Here is a 21,385-nt window from a genome sequence, read left to right as displayed (position 1 = left end):
GACACTTAGTCCAGCAGCAGGGAATCTGGGGAACTCTGGGCACTCTAACCCCCTGGGCAGCAGGGAGCACAGAGGCCCCTCGTGGAGATAAATAGCCTCCCAGCCGTTCCCCCTCCAATGCAGCTCCACCATATCAGAGCAGCAGCCTGAGGCAGACCATGCCCACAGCAACAGCGGAGATGAACTCCATAGCAGCCAGGCAAGAATCAGAAGCCCCATCTGCGTGCAGCTGCCCAGCACAAGTTACTAGAGGTCGCTGTTCTCCCAGGAGAGGAAGGCCACAAACCAACAAGAAGGGAAGTTCTTCCAGCCATCACTCATGCCAGCTCTGCAAACTATCTCTATCGCCATGAAAAGGCAAAATTTCAGACAGACCAACATAACAGAGACAACACCTGAGAAGGAGACAGACCTAACCAGTCTTCCTGAAAAAAAATTCAAAATAAAAATCATAAACATGCTGATGGAGATGCAGAGAAATATACAAGAGCTAAGGGATGAAGTCCGGAGGGAGATTACAGATGTCTGGAAGGAGAATACAGAAGTGAAACAAACTCTGGAAGGATTTATAAGCAGAATGGATAAGATGCAAGAGGCCATTGATGGAATAGAAACCAGAGAACAGGAACACACAGAAGCTGACACAGAGAGAGATAAAAGGATCTCCAGGAATTAAACAATATTAAGAGAACTGTGTGACCAATCCAAAAGGAACAATATCCATATTATAGGGGTACCAGAAGAAGAAGAGAGAGAAAAAAGGGATAGAAAGTGTCTTTGAAGAAATAATAGCTGAAAACTTCCCCAAACTGGGGGAGGAAATAATCAAACAGACCATGGAAATACACAGAACTCCCAACAGAAAGGACCCAAGGAGGACAACACCAAGACACATAATAATTAAAATGGCAAAGATCAAGGACAAGGAAAGTTTTAAAGGCAGTTAGAGAGAAAAAGGTCACCTATAAAGGAAAATCCATCAGGCTATCATCAGACTTCTCAACAGAAACCTTACAGGCCAGAAGAGAATGGCATCATATATTTAATGCAATGAACAGAAGGGCCTTGAACCAAGGATACTGTATCCAGCATGATTATCATTTAAATATGAAGGAGGGATTAAACAATTCCCAGACAAGCAAAAGTTGAGGGAATTTGCCTCCCATAAACCACCTCTACAGGGTATTTTGGAGAGACTGTTCTAGACGGGAGCACTCCTAAGACTAAACAGATGTCACCAGAGAAAATAAAATCACAGCAAAGAAAGCAGACCAACCAAACAGTAACTAAAGGCAAAAAATAAAATCAACTACCCACTAAAAGCAGTTAAAGGAAACATGAAAGAGCACAGAATAAAACAACCAACATATAAAGAATGGAGGAGGAGGATAAGAAGGGAGAGAACAAAAGAATCTCCAGACAGTGTATATAACAGCTCAATAAGCGAGCTAAGTTAGGCAGTAAGATACTAAAGAGGCTAACCTTGAACCTTTGGTAACCACGAATCTAAAGCCTGCAATGGCAGTAAGTACATATCTTTCAATAGTCACCCTAAATGTAAATGGACTGAATGCACCAATCAAAAGACACAGAGTAATAGAATGGATAAAAAAGCAAGACCCATCTATATGCCGCTTACAAGAAACTCACCTCAAACCCAAAGACATGCAAAGACTAAAAGTCAAGGGATGGAAAAACACATTTCAGGCAAACAACAGAGAGAAGAAAGCAGGGGTTGCAGTACTACTATCAGACAAAATAGACTTCAAAACAAAGAAAGTAACAAGAGATAAAGAAGGACATTACATAATGATAAAGGGGTCAGTCCAACAAGAGGATATAACCATTCTAAATATATATGCACCCAACAAAGGCGCACCAGCATATGTGAAACAAATACTAACAGAATTAAAGGGGGAAATAGAATGCAATGCATTCATTTTAGGAGACTTCAACATGCCACTCAATCCAAAGGACAGATCCACTGGGCAGAAAATAAATAAGGACACGGAGGCACTGAACAACACACTAGAACAGATGGACCTAATAGACATCTACAGAACTCCACATCCAAAAGCAACAGGATACACATTCTTCTCAAGTGCACATGGAACATTCTCCAGAATAGACTACATACTAGCTCACAAAAAGAGCCTCAGTAAATTCCAAAAGATTGAAATTCTACCAACCAACTTTTCAGACCACAAAGGTATAAAACTAGAAATAAATTCTACAAATAAAACAAAAAGGCTCACAAACACATGGAGGCTTAACAACATGCTCCTAAATAATCAATGGATCAACGAACAAATTAAAATAGAGATCAAGGAATATATGGAAACAAATGACAACAACAACACAAAGCCCCAAATTCTGTGGGACGCAGCGAAAGCAGTCTTAAGAAGAAAGTATATAGTGATCCAGGCACACTTAAAGAAGGAATAACAATCCCAAATGAATAGTCTAACATCACAATTATCAAAACTGGAAAAAGAAGAACAAATGAGACCTAAAGTTAGCAGAAGGAGAGACATAATAAAGATCAGAGAAGAAATAAACAAAATTGAGAAGAATAAAACAATAGAAAAAATCAGTGAAACCAAGAGATGGTTCTTTGAGAAAATAAACAAAATAGATAAGCCTCTAGCCAAACTTATTAAGAGAAAAACAGAATCAACACACATCAACAGAATCAGAAATGAGAATGGAAAAATCACAACAGACTCCACAGAAATACAAAGAATTATTAAGGACTACTATGGAAACCTATATGCTAACAAGCTGGAAAACCTAGAAGAAATGGACAACTTCCTAGAAAAATACAACCTTCCAAGACTGACCAAGGAAGAAACACAAAAGTTAAACCAATTACGAGCAAAGAAATTGAAATGGTAATCAAAAAACTACCCAAGAACAAAACCCCCAGGCCAGACAGATTTACCTCGGAATTTTATCAGAAATACAGAGAAGACATAATACCCATTCTCCTTAAAGTTTTCCAAAAAATAGAAGAGAAGGGAATACCCCAAACTCATTCTATGAAGCCAACATCACCCTAATACCAAAACCAGGCAAAGAACCCACCTACAGGCCAATATCCCTGATGAATGTAGATGCAAAAATAGTCAATAAAATATTAGCAAACCGAATTAAAAATATATCAAAAGGATCATACACCATGACCAAGTGGGATTCATCCCAGGGATTCAAGGATGGTACATTTGAAAATCCATCAACATCATCTACCACATCAACAAAAAGAAGGAGAAAAACCACATGATCATCTCCATAGATGCTGAAAAAGCATTTGACAAAATTCAACATCCATTCATGATAAAAACTTTCAGCAAAATGGGTACAGAGGGCAAGTACCTCAACATAATAAAGGCCATATATGATAAACCCACAGCCAACATCATACTGAACAGCAAGAAGTTGAAAGCTTTTCCTCAGAGATCGGGAACAAGACAGGGACGCCCACTCTCCCCACTGTTATTTAACATAGTACTGGAGGTCCTAGCCACGGCAATCAGACAAAACAAAGAAATACAAGGAATCCAGATTGGTAAAGAAGAAGTTAAACTGTCACTATTTGCAGATGACATGATATTGTATATAAAAAACCCTAAAGACTCCACTCCAAAACTACTAGAACTGATATCGGAATACAGCAAAGTTGCAGGATACAAAATTAACACACAGAAATCTGTGGCTCTCCTATACACTAACAATGAACCAATAGAAAGAGAAATCAGGAAAACAACTCCACTCACAATTGCATCAAAAAGAATAAAATACCTAGGAATAAACGTAACCAAAGAAGTGAAAGACCTATACCCTGAAAACTACAAGTCACTCTTAAGAGAAATTAAAGGGGACACTAACAAATGGAAACTCGTCCCATGCTCGTGACTAGGAAGAATTAATATCGTCAAAATGGCCATCGTGCCCAAAGCAATATACAGATTCGATGCAATCCCTATCAAAATACCAACCACATTCTTTAATGAACTAGAGCAAATAGTTCTAAAATTCATATGGAATGACAAAAGACCCCAAATAGCCAAAGCAATCCTGAGAAGGAAGAATAAAGTGGGGGGAATCTCGCTCCCCAACTTCAAGCTCTACTACAAAGCCACAGTAATCAAGACAATTTGGTACTGGCACAAGAACAGAGCCATAGACCAGTGGAACAGAATAGAGAGTCCAGACATAAACTCAAGCATATATGGTCAATTAATAAACAATAAAGGAGCCATGGACATACAATGGGGAAATGACAGCCTCTTCAACACCTGGTGTTGGCAAAACTGGACAGCTACATGTAAGAGAATGAAACTGGATTACTGTCTAACTCCATACACAAAAATAAACTGAAAATGGATCAAAGACCTGAATGTAAGCCATGAAACCATAAAACTCTTTATAGGCAAAAATCTCTTGGACATAAACATGAGCAACTTCTTCATGAACCTATCTCCCTGGGCAAGGGAAACAAAAGCAAAAATGAACAAGTGGGACTATATCAAACTAAAAAGCTTCTGTACAGCAAAGGATATCATCAGTAGAACAAAAAGACATCCTACAGTATGGGAGAATATATTCATAAATGACAGATCTGATAAAGGGTTGACATCCAAAATATATAAAGAGCTCACACACCTCAACAAACAAAAAGCAAATAATCCAATTAAAAAATGGGCACAGGATCTGAACAGACACTTCTCCAAAGAAGAAATTCAGATGGCCAACAGACACATGAAAAGATGCTCCACATCACTAATCATTGGGGAAATGCAAATTAAAACCACAATGAGATATCACCTCACATCAATTAGGATGGCCAACATCCAAAAGACAAACACCAACAAATCTTGGTGAGGACGTGGAGAAAGGGGAACTCTCCTACACTGCTGGTGGGAATGTAAACTAGTTTAACCATTGTGGAAAGCAGTATGGTGGTTCCTCAAAAAACTCAAAATAGAAATACCAATTGGCCCAGGAATTCCACTCTTAGGAATTTACCCTAAAAATGCAGCAGCCCAGTTTGAAAAAGACATATGCACTCCTATGTTTATTGCAGCACTATTTACAATAGCCAAGAAATGGAAGCGACCTAAGTGTCCATCAGTAGATGAATGGATAAAGAAGATGTGGTACATACACACAATGGAATATTATTCAGCCATAAGAAGAAAACAAGTCCTACCATTTACAACAACATGGATGGAGCTAGAGGGTATTATGCTCAGTGAAATAAGGCAGGCGGAGAAAGACAAGTATCAAATGATTTCACTCATCTGCGGAGTATAAGAACAAAGAAAAAACTGAAGGAACAAAACAGCAGCAGAATCACAGAACCCAAGAATGGACTAACAGATACCAAAGGGAAAGGGACTGAGGAGGATGGGTGGGATGGGAGGGATAAGGGGGAAAACAGGGCATTATGATTAGCGCATATAACATAGGGGAGTGGGGACATGGGGAAGCAGTATATACAAAGAAGACAGGTAATGATTTTATAGCATCTTATTACGCTGATGGACAGTGACTGTAATGAGGTATGTGGGGGGGACTTGATAATGGGGGGAGTCTAGTAACCATAATGTTCAAATAATTGTACATTAATGATATCAAAATTTAAAAAATGAAAATATAAACAAAAAATAAAATAAATAAATGTATCCTCAAAATGCCTCAAAAGAGTAATACAAAAAAATTTCTGTATGTTCTTGACTGTACTCAAAGCATGCATGCATTAAAAAACAGAAGTGGTAGAGTATGGGCTCCTTTACAGCAGGCATGTAACACAAATATTTCCTACCTCCTGCCTCCATGCCTTTGCCCTTAAATTCCCTTTGATTAATGTTGCTCTTCATTCAAGCTTCATCTTCAATGTCCCTCTTGCATGAAGCTCTTCCAGATCACCCCAAATAAAAACACTCTCTCCCTCCTTTGAATTGCCATGCCATTCTATTGGAAATTATTTTTATGGTACTTTTTCTACTTTTTTTTTTCCTCTTTACAGTATCTATTAAAATCCTGACTTGGAAACAGATACAAACCAATGGAATGAAACAGAATCCAGAAATAGGCTCAAATACATATGAGAATAATAAAGTAATAAAGGCATAGGGGGATAACTTAAACAGTGCTGAGATAACTGGTCAGCCATTTGGGAAAAAATTAACCTGGATCTCTATCTCACTGCAGTGCAAGAACAAATATAAGATGACCCAAAGATTTAAACAAGCACACACACAAACTGAATGATTATGTGGAAACATATGAATCTTTTAGACTCTTGGAGTAAGAAAGGTGTTTTTGAAGCATTACATAAAACTCAGGAACCATAGAGAAAAGATAAACAAATTTATTCCATGAAATTTTAAAAACATCTACATGATATTAAATAGACATAAATTCAAAAGTCATCTGAGAAAAACATTTGTGACACATGACAGTCAAATGGTTAATTTTGTTTCATAAAGAATTTATAAGACTAAATAAGAGAAAGTAACCAACCCAATAAAAGTAGACAAAGAACATGAACAAGCGGGTCGTGAAACAAAAAATACTAATCCCTGTAAGCATATGAAATAATACTCAGGCTTCTTAAAACTCAGGCTTCTTAAAATGAAGAAATGTAAATCAAAGAACTTTTTTTTTCGCCCAGATTGGCAGAAATTAACATGTTTGGCAAAATGGTGTCATGAGGAACACTATTACACTAACTAGAAAAGGGCCCAGCTCTCCTGGAAAGGCAATCAATCAAAATGTCAAAGACACATAACTTTTGCCCCATTACTGCAACTATTTACCAGACTTAGTACAAGTACTCCTAAGTCTGTGTACAAGGACACTATTGCAACATCATATGTATTAGAGAAAGCTGTAACTAACTAGTGTGGGATTAAATAGGGAAATGATAAATGACAGTTCGTCCAGATAACAAAAGAAGGAATAAGAATTCAGCAGATCTCTTTGGTCAACTATATTTAAAAGGGAGTCTATAATTACTATGAGCCAATAATGACTTCAAAATAAAAAGTTTTTTAGAAACAAAGTGCCAAGACTGTGTATTGTGTGATTCCTTGTTTGTTTTTTTTATGAAGTGTCAAAAAAGTAAGAACAATCCTGTCATCAAATTCAAATGCGTGGGTAGAGGCCCTGTAACTGGACTGCCCCACCCACTCCACTCCTAAGGGTTTGCTGGAGGCAGAAGGAGAATAATTCTCAAGCTACTCCCACTTCCATGGCAGAGATTTAAAAGGTGAAGTTCTCCTCCAGAAGTTGATGTAGCCCAGCAAAGAGAGAGCCCGGAAGTGAACAGCCCTCTCCTTTGGCAAGGTTTATGGTGGGCCTTACTCATTTCATTCCACTGGCCTCTCACACTGTTCTAAAATAGGACAGGGGAACTGAAACTGCTTTGCCTAATAATGTCAAGTGTAATTTCCAGAGAAGGTATGCTAGCACCTCTAGGGAAATGCTTCTCTTTCTTAATGTAGATTTAGACTGCACTGTCCCCAAAAATCACAGCTGGGAAAGGAGCACATGTGTGTTCAGTTGATTCCAAAGTTCCTCACAGGAAAATGTAGCACCTCAGGGGGGCTGAGAGGACATTCCTTCATCTCATACTGACAGAGAGATCTCAAGGAAAACCACGCGGAGCTCCAGAACTAGACTGGCACTATTGTGTTGTAGGACCTAAACATTCAGTGAAGACAGCAGGTTAGCCTGAGCACAGCCATCTTAAGAAACCCAGAGGCCATTTTCTGAATATGTTCAGAAAGCCCTTGAAAAACAAGGTGAAAAACAAGTTAATCATGAACACCAGGTGGTGGGCAGCTGCGGCCTTCAGACAGCTAACCTTGGTCAGTTAGTCATACATACCAAGCTTATCTTGCTGAAACACTGTATGGCTGAGGGTGTTCTTATCTCGTGAAACCCCCGGGATATGGCGCCAACTGAAGATTTATGCGTCCTTGGAAAAAAAACCCTGTTACGTGCTTGTAGAACAATACTGTCTTTTTAGAAAATGCTATAAAAACCTCCGACTTTGACTGCTCGGGGTCCTTGTTGAGACCTGCTGCATCGGGCTAACACTTGGACCCCAGCTAGCTGGTTCCTGAATAAATTTCTCTTGCTGGTTGCATCAAGAGACGCCTTTTGTGAGTGATTTGGGGCGGCGTCCTCCTCTGGGAGAATCCAACAGTGTTGACATGAGACTGCCCGTGCCCGTCCTGCAGTTCTCTGCGAAAGCCCCCACAGAAGCCTGCAGCTCCAGTGTGCCCTGATGCTTAGATTCCCGGGAAAGGACAGATCCTCTGAGCGAACATCCCCTGTGTGCTGGAAACGAAGTCTTAGGCTGGAAAGGTTCTGAAGAAAAGAGATTGTCGATGAGTCCTCAGCAAAGCAAATGCCTGGCTGGAGTTAGGTGTCCAAAGGGTTTAGTTAGGGTAACAGCTATGAAAAGAAAAGGGATGAACAGGATTGAGAAGGAGCTGCTGTTAGACCACACAGTGCAGATCTGATAAATGCCAGCCCAATGGGAAGCTCCAGGCAAAGATGGCCCAGTCAGAGGAGCCCTGGGTTGGGCAGAACTGGAGAAGGGCTTGTACCACCGGCCTGCTCAGTCACTGGCTGGGGCCCCCCGGAGAAGCCCACTGTCAGCTACAGGCTGGCAGCTCATCACACTCCTGGTAGCCAGCACAGTCCTTCTGAGGAGGATCTGAGCTGTACTCTGCATCTCCATGTCTGTCTCTGAGGGAGCAAAGGAGGAACCATGATTTTGAAAACAGAGCTAGGAATTTGGTTGTGCCCCTAGGGGACCCAATGGGAAGTCATATTAGGCATTCTATTTAGGGTATTTATCCCTCTATACTGTAATTCATACCACCCCCAAATCTTCAATGAATCTCTTGGTGCAATAGCATAGTGAGGAATAAAGGATAAGGCAGTGGAGAAGTGTGACTTTCCCCATCTTGTCCCTGCCCCAACGCCTGCATCTCAGTGTCCATGCAGAAGCCACACAAGGGCTATAATCCTGTAGTTCCCCAAAGTGACCAGCAGCAGAGAGCACAGAGGTCCAAGGTGGAGCCTGCTATTACCTGAAAACAGACTGAGGGTCAGCCACCACCACCACCACCCCTTTCTAAATAGAGCAGAAGAAAGCAATCCTAGGCTTGAAGGAAAAGAGAAGCCAATGCCTGTTTCATAGAACCCTTTGCCTGCTGCTCTCCAGAGTTCCTGTACAAAGACCAGATGGATGAAACCAAATGGTGTTCATAAACAATTACCTAAATACAGGGCAACTGGGGACAAAACTTGAAAAAACAGAAATTGAATAAGCTATACATTGCAGTTATGAGATTCTAGATAGAGCAATATGTCACAGAATTAAAACATCTTGTGTGTAAATAGGCAGGGATGGCATCAGTCCTTGGCACCTACAGATCCACTCATTGCTTTCGTTTTTATTGTTTTTTTCTTTCAGCAAATTATTTGCCAACATTTTAACACCAAATATTTCATATTAAAATCCAGATTTCTGCCTTCTGCTTTAAAAAAAAATCCTAAGATCTGGCAGCACTGAGCTGCATCTGCAGTGGTAAACAAGCGTGGAACTGAGGATGCCTCAGGTCTGTAAGATGCAGGTCAGTGGGCCTTCTAGTCCCTGTGGACTCTGAGCCACTGAGGCCAGGAAGTATTGTGCCGCCATTTAGTACTGAGCTTCTGCCATCAACCAGAGTTTAAACCATGGTATGTAGTGTGTATAAGAGAGTAGGACAACAGGTAAGTTCACTTTAGAAAAACAAATCCATCTGAACTGGTCAGACTCTTTTTAAGGTAATTTGACCATAGCTGTCAATTTAAAACATTTGACCCAGAGTACAAATGAATTTGCATCAATCACACAAAATATATATGTAGCCAAGGTTGTACATTATAGCATTGTTTGAAACAGGAAGCTACTTAAATGTTCATCAGCAGAAGACTGACTAAATAAATTATGGAATATCCACACAATGGAATACTGTACACCAATTTTTAAAAAGGAGAGAGAGAATAAAGTAGATTTATTGCGTAGAACTCAGAACATTCTACAAGAATGAATTTTTTTAAATGAAAGCAAGAATGGGGGAAGGAGGAAAGGAAAGAAGCAAACAATTTGGACAATGTTATCCTATTCATGGAAACATTTTTAAGGAAATGTTTTTAAGGAAAACATTTCCAAGGAAAATTCATGGAAAAAAGCATGAAGATGCATAGAAAACCTCTCGAAGGATACATGAGACCAAGAGCTATATGGGAAACAGGTAAAAGAAGCACAGGGAAGAGGTGCTTTTTTATTTTTCACTTTATAGCCTTCTGTCTCTTATTAAAATCTTGAACATATGCTATTTTTATAAAGACTCAATATTTAATGATTAAAACAAAAATGCATTGGTGTTGAAAGTAAAGATCCAGTTCAGAAAAAGTTAATTTCTATGAAAACTGTCATTCCCTAAGAATATCAGAAAAATCAAGTATACCTGTTCAACAAATACAGCGGGTCAGGTTGTCATGACTCACTCTGATTTTGAGATACAAAGGGTCATGCCATTGCAAAATCTACTTAGCCTGAGAAAAAGGCCCAGTTTATTCTTTAACTTAATCTATATGCTGTTCTTCCTCTTCTACCAGCCCCTTAATCAATTAAGCAACTTTGTAACCAGGACAGGAAATGACCTCCCAAGTGTAGATGAACCTGTGTGGATAAAGAATGTCAGGATCCCCACAACACAGTCACCTAAATAACCCTATTCTTAAGACAAAACTTGGAAGGAATTACACATCACCTGTATACATCATGCCTTATGCTGACCCCTACCCAAGAGGCCCTATAAAACCCAAAACCCTAAACCCTTAAGTGCACCTCCTCTCTGGGGTCACCTGCACTCTCATCTGGCAAACTTCCTTGTTGCATAAGCTGATTGCACTCGCCTCTGAACTCTTCTCCATGATAAAGACAAGAACTCGGTGACCTTCACCTCCATCTGCTATTTCATTCAGCTTTCTAGTCTTAACATAGTTCTTTTTTCTCTCGGTTTTATTCCAGACCAGTAGGGAAGCGGAAGTGCTCAGAACATAATCTCACTCTATCCGTGCTCAATGGCTTCCCCAATCCTGGGGTGGTAGGGACTTGGTTTCCAGGCTGTGCAGATTCAAACAGACATCGGATGCCAGGTGACCCTGGCTTCAGGAGTTGGCAAGGGATTTTCCCCATGCTGAGCAGGAGTTCAGTGAGCTTCCCTTTCCTCCCTCTGTTCTTCCTTGTTCTCTGCTGCCTGCAAAGTAGCTGCCATTTGTTGCTACTCTCACTTTGATGAATTCCTTCCTTATCTACACTGGTCTGACCTGTTCAAGAATTTTTTGTCATTCAGAGTCAAGAACCCTCCCCCGTCCAAGTTGAGGTTTCAGTTACTGCGCAGAGAGAGACCTCCCCAGATGCAGTTGCCTGAAAACAATTTCACATATGGAAATAAAAATGCTTACTTCACCAGACCAGAAAAATTTAATAAAATTTATGAAAAGCACCCAACACTTGCCACACTTAGTAAGTGTTCAGAGTTGCTGATATCAAACAGCCCTGCCACACTGCCTAATCCTGACTTGTGTCAATCACCAATCTGGGATGGTTATTGCAAAATGCAATATTTAAATTCCATCCCAGGTAGACCACAGTTCAGCCCTTGGGAAAGATGGGAGCATTGTCCTCAGTTAGGGAGGCATGGTACCACCTCCATACAAGAACAATCCCATTGCCTAGTAGAGTACCCATTTCAAAGAGACTCCTACACATGCATTTCCACCAAAGATTTCCTACCCTCATCTCCAACAAACCAGGTTGATGAGGAGTCGGAGCTAGAGTTTCCCACACTTTTTGCCTGCTCTCTACCCTTTTCTGTTCACAGATTCCCCACCCTCACCCCAAACTCAGCCCCTGGATCTGGGCTGCCCACCTCTAGGCAGGAGGTGAAAAGAGAAGAGATATGCCCTAAAGGTCAGTCCTCCTACACACCTCTCTCCAGCCCCACACTTGGGGAGAGAGCGCTGGGTAACATTCCCACAGTGCATTAGCTTGAACAAGGGAAGAGGAAGAGGAGTGCCATGCTATCCAGCCTATGTTGTCTATAATTCATGAGATTCAGACTGAAGGACACCAGTCGGAGAGTCAGTTTTCCTAGGACATGAGGAAAATTAGACTTTAGCTTTCTTATCTCATCAGGATGTGCTAAGTACCAAAGCTGAGTTACTGCAGCTATAACTCCTTGGTTGAGGGATATACTCTAAATCCAATGCATGACTCTTATACCACTTGCTACCCTTTTGAATGCTGAAATCCTTTTTTAGCTGCTCAGCTGACCTACACATGCACTAGGTGCATCTTTAGCAAGTATGAATTCTACTATTTAAATAGAGATCCCCAGAACTGAATTTCACAGACCAGGATTCTCTCTCCTCTAACTGTGGGACTGACATACAGTTGCCAAATTGGTAATTTCAACAACAATGCTTTTCTCGACCTACCATTCTGCTTTCATCATGTTTTCTTAACAAAAAGGCTAACATCAGAAAGAAAGGAGGGGGGGAGCAAAAGCATATCCCAGAATTAAGACCTATCTGTTAAGTTAAATAAGCTTAGGTTTATGAAACATTATATTGTCTTTCTCTTTCTCATTTTGCCTCCTATTAGTGAAAACTTAGCCATCGATCAGCATTACTTCTCAGTCTGGCATTTGGGGGATGGGTTAGACGAATGCAGGCACTGTCACTTGGGTCTGTTGGGGCCTTTCTACAGTGTACCATAAGCCATCCAGATTTATTAATTCTCCCAGAAACCCAGGAGGGAGATTATTTCAGCCCACTTGGCAGAAGTGGAGGTTGAAGCCTTGGACACAGAATTTATAGCTGGAGAGGTCATAATTCATCATCTACTCCCACATCCTCAGTTTATGGAAGAAATGCCTGGCCTGTGGTAGCAATAATAATTATGATAGCAATAATTACTCTGTGTTTAGTAGTCTACTGTTCATAAAGAGCCTTTACATTCAACAAATATTTATTGAACTGGGATGGAGGCTGAGACCTGGGACATGGTGATTGTGTAGAATTGAATGCTCCTGAATTCTCTGTTTTTGCACCACTGGTTGGGGGACCCTCTAGTCCACTTGCTAACATCTAGGCTCTGTACTATGGGGAAGTCCTCTTGGGGTAGACGGTATAAGAGGTCGTGTCCAGTCTGGATCTTCATCCTTGCACATGGTTATCACATGTGATCAGTCTGTCTGCCAGCCCTGTAAGGCTGGGGGAGACCTTGAGCCAGAGTGAAGGGCAGTGCTGGGCCTAGACAGCTGCTCCCTATCATGTCTCTCTCCCAGGCTCCTCCACTTTAACCTGAGACCTCACATGGTGACTCAGTGGAGACCACAGGCCTCACCTCCACGGACAATCGCAAAATATACGCCCTCCTGTGGGCTGTCACACACATACGTCGACCCAGACTTTCTTGGAGGAGGTCCATCTTGAGGTTCTAGGCAGTAAAAACAAGTTCAAAGCTGCCTCTCTCCCCGGAAGAATGAAGGGGGCAAGCAGATGTTGAGGGGTTGGGAGAGGGCTGGGAAGTCTGTGGGCTGCTGCAGCGGGGCGACCCTACAGAGAACCTGCACCCTCCGCTCTCGCACACACGGGCTCTCGCACAACCGCCCCCGCGGGCTGGTTGGCGCCCAGCCGCTATCAGCCGGCTCCGGTGCAAGGGGGCGGCGCTAGCCATAGCATGGATTTGCAGTCCGGCTGCAGGGAGTGGAGAGGGAAAGTGCCCGCCCATCGCCTGAGTCCAATCACTTCCCCTTGGTGGCGCCGAGCCGACCAGCGTCATGCAAAAAGCAGGGCTGCTGCTGAGAGGCTATACCCAGGCGTGCAAGTCGGTGAGGACGGCCAGCTCCGGGATGGCACGCCGGGAGCCGCTCGCGAATAAGGTGGCCCTAGTAACGGCCTCCACGGAAGGGTGAGTGCCCGGACTGGAGTCTCTGAGACCCCGCTACTAGTCCCGTGTCCTTTGCCTATCGGGCCTTGTACTCAGGCCCGTGGGCGAAGCCCAACCCCGGAAGAAAGGAATTACGTGGTCCGCCTACAACCTTCCGAATCCTCCGGCCCCTGCGCTGCCAGTTTTCTGTCACTGCTGCTTCTAGCTCAGTTGGCCACCCCAGTGCAACCTTATCAATCCAGTGTCTAAGTCTTGGGGCTTCCCCAATCCACTGGCTCCACTTAGAGTCTGCAAAGAACAGACACCAGCAATCCACACAGTCCAGAATTCTAAAACCCTGTCCCACTGCCCCCATTGATTATGGAAATGTTCTAGACACCCCATTTGGACACCCCTTCAAGTCGCACAGAACCCCACCCCTTACCTAGATGGGACACAAGACCCATGTCCAGATTTTTGTTTAGCTTCATCCCTTTTGGCCCCCTTGCCCAGCCTAGTTCTCACCCACTATTCTTGTCTATCTATCCTGTTTCACATTCCCAGAGAACTTTGCTAGATGCCAGCTATATACAAATCTAAAATACAAATGTATGTGAAATGCTAATGGCTTAACAGTTGCAAAATGTGTAATCCTTACTCCCAGGGGAGTAATGTAAAAAATTCACATTTTTAACCAGAGACCCACTCTTTCACATGCACCCCAAAACATAACTAGCCATAGAATTCTGAGATGATGTTGACTAGTAAGGAAGATATTTGGGGGCAAGAGCTCTTTTGAGTGAAACCCTCCAATCATGGAAGTGACTGCTGCTTTACCTCTAGGCCATTTCTCTTCCCTCAGTCCCTACAGTTACAGAACCTTTTGCCCCTTGGTGGGGCCTGTGGAAAGTAATGTCAGTTCCTAGATGTCAAATACCTACAAGGTAACCTAGCTTGAAGGCCAAAACTGTAAGAAAAGTAAGTGAAGGAATGCCAAAGATGTGCTAAGTCCATCTGAATGGTCTGGGCCATTAGCCCTATTTTACACAGAATACAGACACCTGGAGGTCATACAGAGGGAGAGCTGTTTTTCAAATGGGGCAATATGACTTCAGAGTCCATGCTCTCAACCTTTCCCTATACTGACCCGACCCCACCAACCGTGCAGTCTGTCTCTCTGCCCTCAGAATCGGCTTTGCCATTGCCCGGCGTCTGGCCCAGGACGGGGCGCATGTCGTGGTCAGCAGCCGGAAGCAGCAGAACGTGGACCGGGCAGTGGCTACGCTGCAGGGGGAGGGGCTGAGCGTGATGGGCACTGTGTGCCACGTGGGGAAGGCAGAGGACCGGGAGCGGCTGGTGGCCACGGTAAGCAGCAAGGATATGGTCACAGAGCTAGGAGGTGGCAGAAGGGATCTAGCCTGAGCCTCCTACCCTGCTTTCCTGGACAACATTGGTGTGATCCAAGCCAGCACTACTCACTAAAACATAACAGTGCATTCTGCATACCCACAGAGACCACCAGCACATTTGTATGTGTGCCTTTCTCTTATGTCCCCAAGAACCATCCCATCCCAGGCAGAGAAACAAAAAACACTCTGCATCACCCTTTGGGGCACCCAAAAAAATAGCTGGCTTTGGTTCTGCAGTAATTTCCAGTCTACTTGAGCAGATGAGAAGGATACATACAATTACAAAATTGATGTTCCCATCCATGACAAATGATCCCCTGTCCTTCAGTTCATTGAATCAAATCCCTGGGAAGCTACAGGAGGCAGCTCACCATGTTTCAACCTCCTGTGTGCCATTCACTTTGTTCAGAGCCTTACATGGGGCTTCTCTAAACCTGACAAAAACCCAAGTAGGACAAGGACTGTTCTTCCTGTTCTCACTCTGTTCAGAAAGCTGGAGCAACATCCCAGTCCTGCCAAGTTGTCTGCAGATTACAAGGAGTTTCCTGATTGGTGTCAGGCCAAGCCTTGGACTTTAATCTCAAATAAACCATTTAAGCCAGGGTCAGAATTAGTACTTGGCACCAGCCTTCCAGCTACACAAGAAAATATGAACATCTAGCAAAGGAAGCTGCTTTTCTCTCAAGCTCAAGGCACACACTTTATTCCCAAGAGTGGAAGGGAGAATCCACCCAAGATGGGAAGTATGGGATCGTGCTAACAGATTGGAAGGCTGGCAGAAATAATTTAATTTGGGTAATCTTAGAAGAGGTATATCTTAAACAATGGTAGATGGTATAGTTCCTTTTTTTTTTTTTTGAGATGGTGTGATTTATTTTGGTATCATTAGTCTACAATTACATGAGAAACATGTTTACAAGGCTCCCCCCTTCACCAAGTCCCCCCCACAAACTCCATTACAGTCACTGTCCATCAGCGTAGTAAGTGTAAGATAAATTCTAGCCGAAGTAAGCAGTCAAAGAGAGGCAACAAAGGGCCAGGTAATTTATTTGAACACCCCTGAATGAGGTTCCATGGCCTTCCTGTCACAGGCCAGGGAAGTCACGCAAAAGTAGACCGGGCAGCGAATTTTTAAAGAAGGTAGGGGGAGGCAGAGCTTAGATTTACAGCGGCCCGAGGATTGGCTAGCCTAAGGCATATTTTTCAGGGTGGGAGGGGGCAGTAGCCGTGGACTTCAACCTTAACATTTCAGCCTTTTGGTCATAATGGGTAACGACCTGATCTGGCTACTTTTGGCTGACAAGGGGCGTTGTGGGGCGGTGGGGGAGGGGGGGTTGTAGCATGTAGCTATATTGCTCTGACTGCAAACATCTCACTCTGCTTTTTCTAGAGGCTCTCACTTCACTCTGTCCAAGCTCATGGTTTTTGTTTCATTTTCTTTTCTACAGATAGAGACTCTAGCTGCTGCTAGGGAAAAGGGGCGACGACCGCTCTGGCTGCTTCATGCTGAAAAGAGGCGCAGTAAAGGGTGCAGCTAGGTTTCTATTACTGGTCAGTTGAGAGGGCCTCAGAAAGTTGGCACTTTTATTCTGGAAGGATAAATTTGATGAGATTAAGAATGCATGGCTGAATATGAGAACTAGAAATATGAAGAGTTTAATTGAGAATTATAGCTAGGTATTACAGGGAAACTAAAATTTTGGATTGAGTTTACATTTCAATGACTAGTATTAGGATTTAGTATAGATAAGACTGCATTATTGAAACAATACTTTTCTCTAAAAGCACCCTTATTTTTATTAGAAGTAGCTAGATTAAGAAAATAATTAACACTTGGCTTTATTATTTGCATAAGTGCAGCAAGAAAAGCAATTGATTACATAGGCTCTTTTAAATGTGCTTTGCTGGAACTTTTTGTAAGGAATTTCAGATTGAACTTTTAAAGGCCTCTCGAGGCCAGAAAGCCAAGCCAGACTTGCCATCAGGTTTTGCCTGCAGTACCTGTAGATTTGGGTGAATTCCTCTCTTCTCGAGGTTTCCAAGACATCCTGAGGTTCCTGCACCTGCCAGGAAGTGACCTTCCTCACTCACCTGGTAAGGCTGCTGGGAACCCTGTAAGCAAGGTACCAGGCCAGTTCTTCCAAGGGGCTTTGTTGGCTTTATATAGTTAACTTTAGTTCTTTAAAGCTGTTCATATCCGAGTTTATGCATGTGTCTCTTGGTATGATGTTCCAGTCAAAGCCTTGGTAATATAACCAGTGTTTTTCATTGGTCTTCTTACAAGGAAAGCAGATTCTTATTGAACTTGTGCAAATAAACATACTGCCATGAAATATAAAAATAGTTACTAGGAGTTTTTAAATTCTGGAGGGATCAGGTAGAGAGAAAGATAAAGTTTTAATTCTGCTTATAAAGGCAGTCATTTACTAAACTGTTGTCAGCTTAAGAGAAAAAGCTTAAAACACTTTATCAACAACATTTGAAACAAAAAGCCACCAAATCATCTTCCTTAGTTTACTTAATCTTATGTAACTAATACCTGTTCTGCTGAAATCTAGTTTTTTACTAGTTTAGGAATAATAAAACAGTGAATATAGATGACAAAAGACTTACAAATGACAATGGTTAAAGATCTGATGAGAGCTTACTGTAAGACAGTTGACATAAGGGAATTTGGATATTGCTGTAACACAAAATATTCAGTAACAAAGTTTAGCATTATTCCCTTTGATAGTGCCTTCTAGGTAATTAAGTAGGTAATTATATATCAGGTAAATAAGCCAAATTAGCCAAATATTTTCTTCACTGAAGAGAAAAAATTCTTCTGACATGTTCCAGGGGCCCTGTGGAAAATATCAGAGTGAACTAGAGGTAAAAGTACCTTTTTGAATTTGATGGTTTTTGTTTTTTGGCACTTGCTTAAATAGGATTATAGGTTGCCATGAAGAAATACTTATCTATTTAACCAGAATGACAACAAAATACCTCAAAGGCAAATAAAGAAGGTTGCACAGTAGTTAGCAAAGTTTAGCTTTTAGTCCTTTTAATATTAAGATCTCATTTTCTTAAATATTCTGACAATTCATTGAGACTTTAAGCTTGAGAAACTGCTTTCATAAAACAATTAGAGAAATCATTACAATTTTTTTAATATTCAAATTCAAATTAGCATTAATGCTTAACAATTTTTATTAGATTTTCTGGAAGTTTTAAAATGCCTAATTTTCACAAGCGCTTGTTTTTAAATCAATTTTTATTGATACTATCTGGAGGTAGGAAAATATTTTTCATTTACACACCTAGACACACAAACATACAAACAGACACGACGACTATAGTCAGCAACACTTTTTACATAAAAACATATACACAGATAGACAAACTGATATAAAGACTTGAGTTACTGATACCTAATTGATTTGTTTTTCTTCAGCTTCTTGTCTGTGGCTTCTGGAACTAGAGGGCGGGAGGAGCGTGTTCTGGTGGGGGAAGAGGGCGGTGAAGGTGGAAGGAGATGGGGAGCGGGTGGTGCAGCCACTGGAAGAGGAGAGCAGGACAACAGCATGGTTGAGAATGTAGGACTTTAAGATGGAGGCGACACGTGTGAAGAGAAAGGACTTAAAGATGGTGGTAGAGAGAGGGGGAGGGGATTCTGAGCTGAGGGAGGCAGGGGACTGAGGTTTTCTGGTGGATCTGAAAAGGAAGGACTGGGCACAGTAAGAGGCTGACAATATTTAACTGGAGATCAGGCCAGGAGAACCTGAGTTATTTAATGTTTACATAAAGGTTTGGGCGGGGGGTGCAAAGTCCAAAAAGCCTGCACATATGGGATTTCACCCTACTCTCTGCTCCAGTGGCAATAATTAATCAAGGTGGTAAGGAGGCTAAAATTGAAAGTTCCCTCAGGGGGCCAGTGAGATTGATTGTCCAAAGGATACTGAGGCCTGGCCTCAGCAAAGAAAGACTAGCTTCCATTTGCAAACTTACCAGAACAAACAGAGAGTAGCCAAATTAGAAATGAGACACTGCAACAGGGTCTGAGCCTCTGCTTTCGAGGGCTGGTTCCCCATGTCTGCGCCACTTCCCAACTAATCCCACTGAGAGGAGCGCCCAGCATCCCAAGCACACCAAGTCAGGGGAGATGGCCTGGGAGCCTGGGTGAGGGACATCTCCCACACCACAGGGCCAGAGGCGAGTATCCCGGATACTCGCAACGGATGGGCTGAATAGCCAGACCTGGACGTACATACAATTCTGACAGACCAGGTGAAACGGAGTTAGGAAGGGAAGCAGACCGGGGGAAACTGAGGGATGCACCAGAAAATAGTCCATGCAGCAGAGAGCAGGCTAAGGTCCCGGGTCGGGGAAGGAGGGGGCGGAGCCATCGGTGGCTGGTCAGGGCCCTGCACTCACACTCCTTCCCAGGGTTTTGGCACCAAATGTAAGATAAATTCTAGCCGCAATAAGCAGGCAAAAAGAGGCAACAGAGGGCCAGGTAATTTATTTGAATACCCCCGGGCAAGATTCCATGGCCTTCCTGTCACAGGCCAGGGAAGTCACACAAAAGTAGACAGGCAGCAAGTTTTTAAAGAAGGTAGGGGGAGGCAGAGCTTAGATTTACAGCGGCACAAGGATTGGCTAGCCTAAGGCACATTTTTCAGGTTGGGAGGGGGCAGCAGCCAGGGACTTTGGCACGTCATCAGTATCTGACGTGCTCCCCCCTCCCCCCAGTGCCTTCAACCTTACAGTAAGATGCTGTAGAATCATTACTTGTCTTCTCTGTGTTGCATAGCCCTCCCCATGCCCCCCCATTATACATAATCATAATGCCCCCTTTCTTTCTTCCACCCATCCCTCCTTCCCACCCATCCTCCCCAGTCCCTTTCCCTTTGGTAACTGTTAGTCCATTCCTGGGTTCTGTGATTCGGCTGCTGTTTTGTTCCTTCAGTATTTTTTCCTTGTTCTTATACTCCACATATGAGTGAAATCATTTGGTACTGTCTTTCTCCGCCTGGCTTATTTCACTGAGCATAATACCCTCTAGCTCCATCCATGTTGTTGTAAATGGTAGGATTTGTTTTCTTCTTATGGCTGAATAATATTCCACTGTGTATATGTACCACATCTTCTTTATCCATTCATCTACTGATGGACACTTAGGTTGCTTCCATTTCTTGGCTATTGTAAATAGTGCTGTGATAAACATACGGGTGCATCTGTCTTTTTCAAACTGGGCTGCTGCATTCTTAGGGTAAATTCCTAGAAGTGGAATTCCTGGGTCAAATGGTATGTCTATTTTAAGCTTTTTGAGGAACCTCCATACTGCTTTCCACAGTGGTTGAACTAATTTACATTCCCACCAGCAGTGTAGGAGGGTTCCCCTTTCTCCACAACCTTGCCAACATTTGTTGTTGTCTGTCTTTTGGATGGTGGCGATCCTTATTGGTGTGAGGTGATATCTCATTGTGGTTTAATTTGCATTTCTCTGATGACTAGCAATGTGGAACATCTTTTCATGTGTCTGTTGACCATCAGAATTTCTTCTTTGGAGAAATGTCTGTTCATCTCCTCTGCCCATTTTTTAATATGATTATTTGCTTTTTGTTTGTTAAGGTGTGTGAGCTCTTTATATATTTTGGATGTCAACCCTTTATCAGATCTGTCATTTATGAATATATTCTCCCATACTGTAGGATGCTTTTTTGTTCTATTGATGGTGTCCTTTGCTGTACAGAAGCTTTTCAGCTTGATATAGTCCCACTTGTTCATTTTTGCTTTTGTTTCCCTTGCCCAGGGAGATATGTTCATGAAGAAGTCGCTCATGTTTATGTCCAAGAGATTTTTGCCTATGTTTTTTTCTAAGAGTTTTATGGTTTCATGACTTACATTCAGGTCTTTGATCCATTTTGAATTTACTTTTGTGTATGGGGTTAGACAGTGACGCAGTTTCATTCTCGTACATGTAGCT

General features: G+C 42.3%; 1 protein-coding gene and 1 long non-coding RNA gene across 13 annotated transcripts in view; one reads left to right on the top strand and one right to left on the bottom strand.

Moving 5' to 3' along the window:
- LOC140843110 (uncharacterized) overlaps window positions 1-21,385 on the bottom strand; it is a 45,528-nt gene that overhangs the window by 9,923 nt on the left and 14,220 nt on the right. The gene's annotated exons all lie outside the window — the stretch shown is intronic.
- The window catches only part of DHRS4 (dehydrogenase/reductase 4), a 47,198-nt gene that overhangs the window by 12,775 nt on the left and 13,038 nt on the right, over window positions 1-21,385 (top strand). Inside the window, exons 1-2 of one of the 12 annotated variants that reach the window (XM_073211486.1) lie at window positions 5,610-14,050; window positions 15,196-15,373. The exons of 3 other annotated variants lie outside the window; for them this stretch is intronic. In XM_073211486.1, the coding sequence (XP_073067587.1) occupies window positions 13,920-14,050; window positions 15,196-15,373 (309 nt within the window). In that variant the 5' untranslated portion in view covers window positions 5,610-13,919. Of the gene's footprint in view, window positions 1-5,609; window positions 14,051-15,195; window positions 15,374-16,863; window positions 16,969-17,007; window positions 18,289-21,385 lie in introns of those variants that run through there. 8 more of the 12 variants (XM_017648653.3, XM_017648732.3, XM_017648892.3 and 5 more) reach the window with 8 other exon arrangements.

The sequence above is a fragment of the Manis javanica genome, chromosome 8 (genome assembly GCF_040802235.1).
Source record: "Manis javanica isolate MJ-LG chromosome 8, MJ_LKY, whole genome shotgun sequence".
NCBI classification, from domain to species: domain Eukaryota; kingdom Metazoa; phylum Chordata; class Mammalia; order Pholidota; family Manidae; genus Manis; species Manis javanica.
This window is presented reverse-complemented; position numbering and strand designations above follow the sequence as displayed.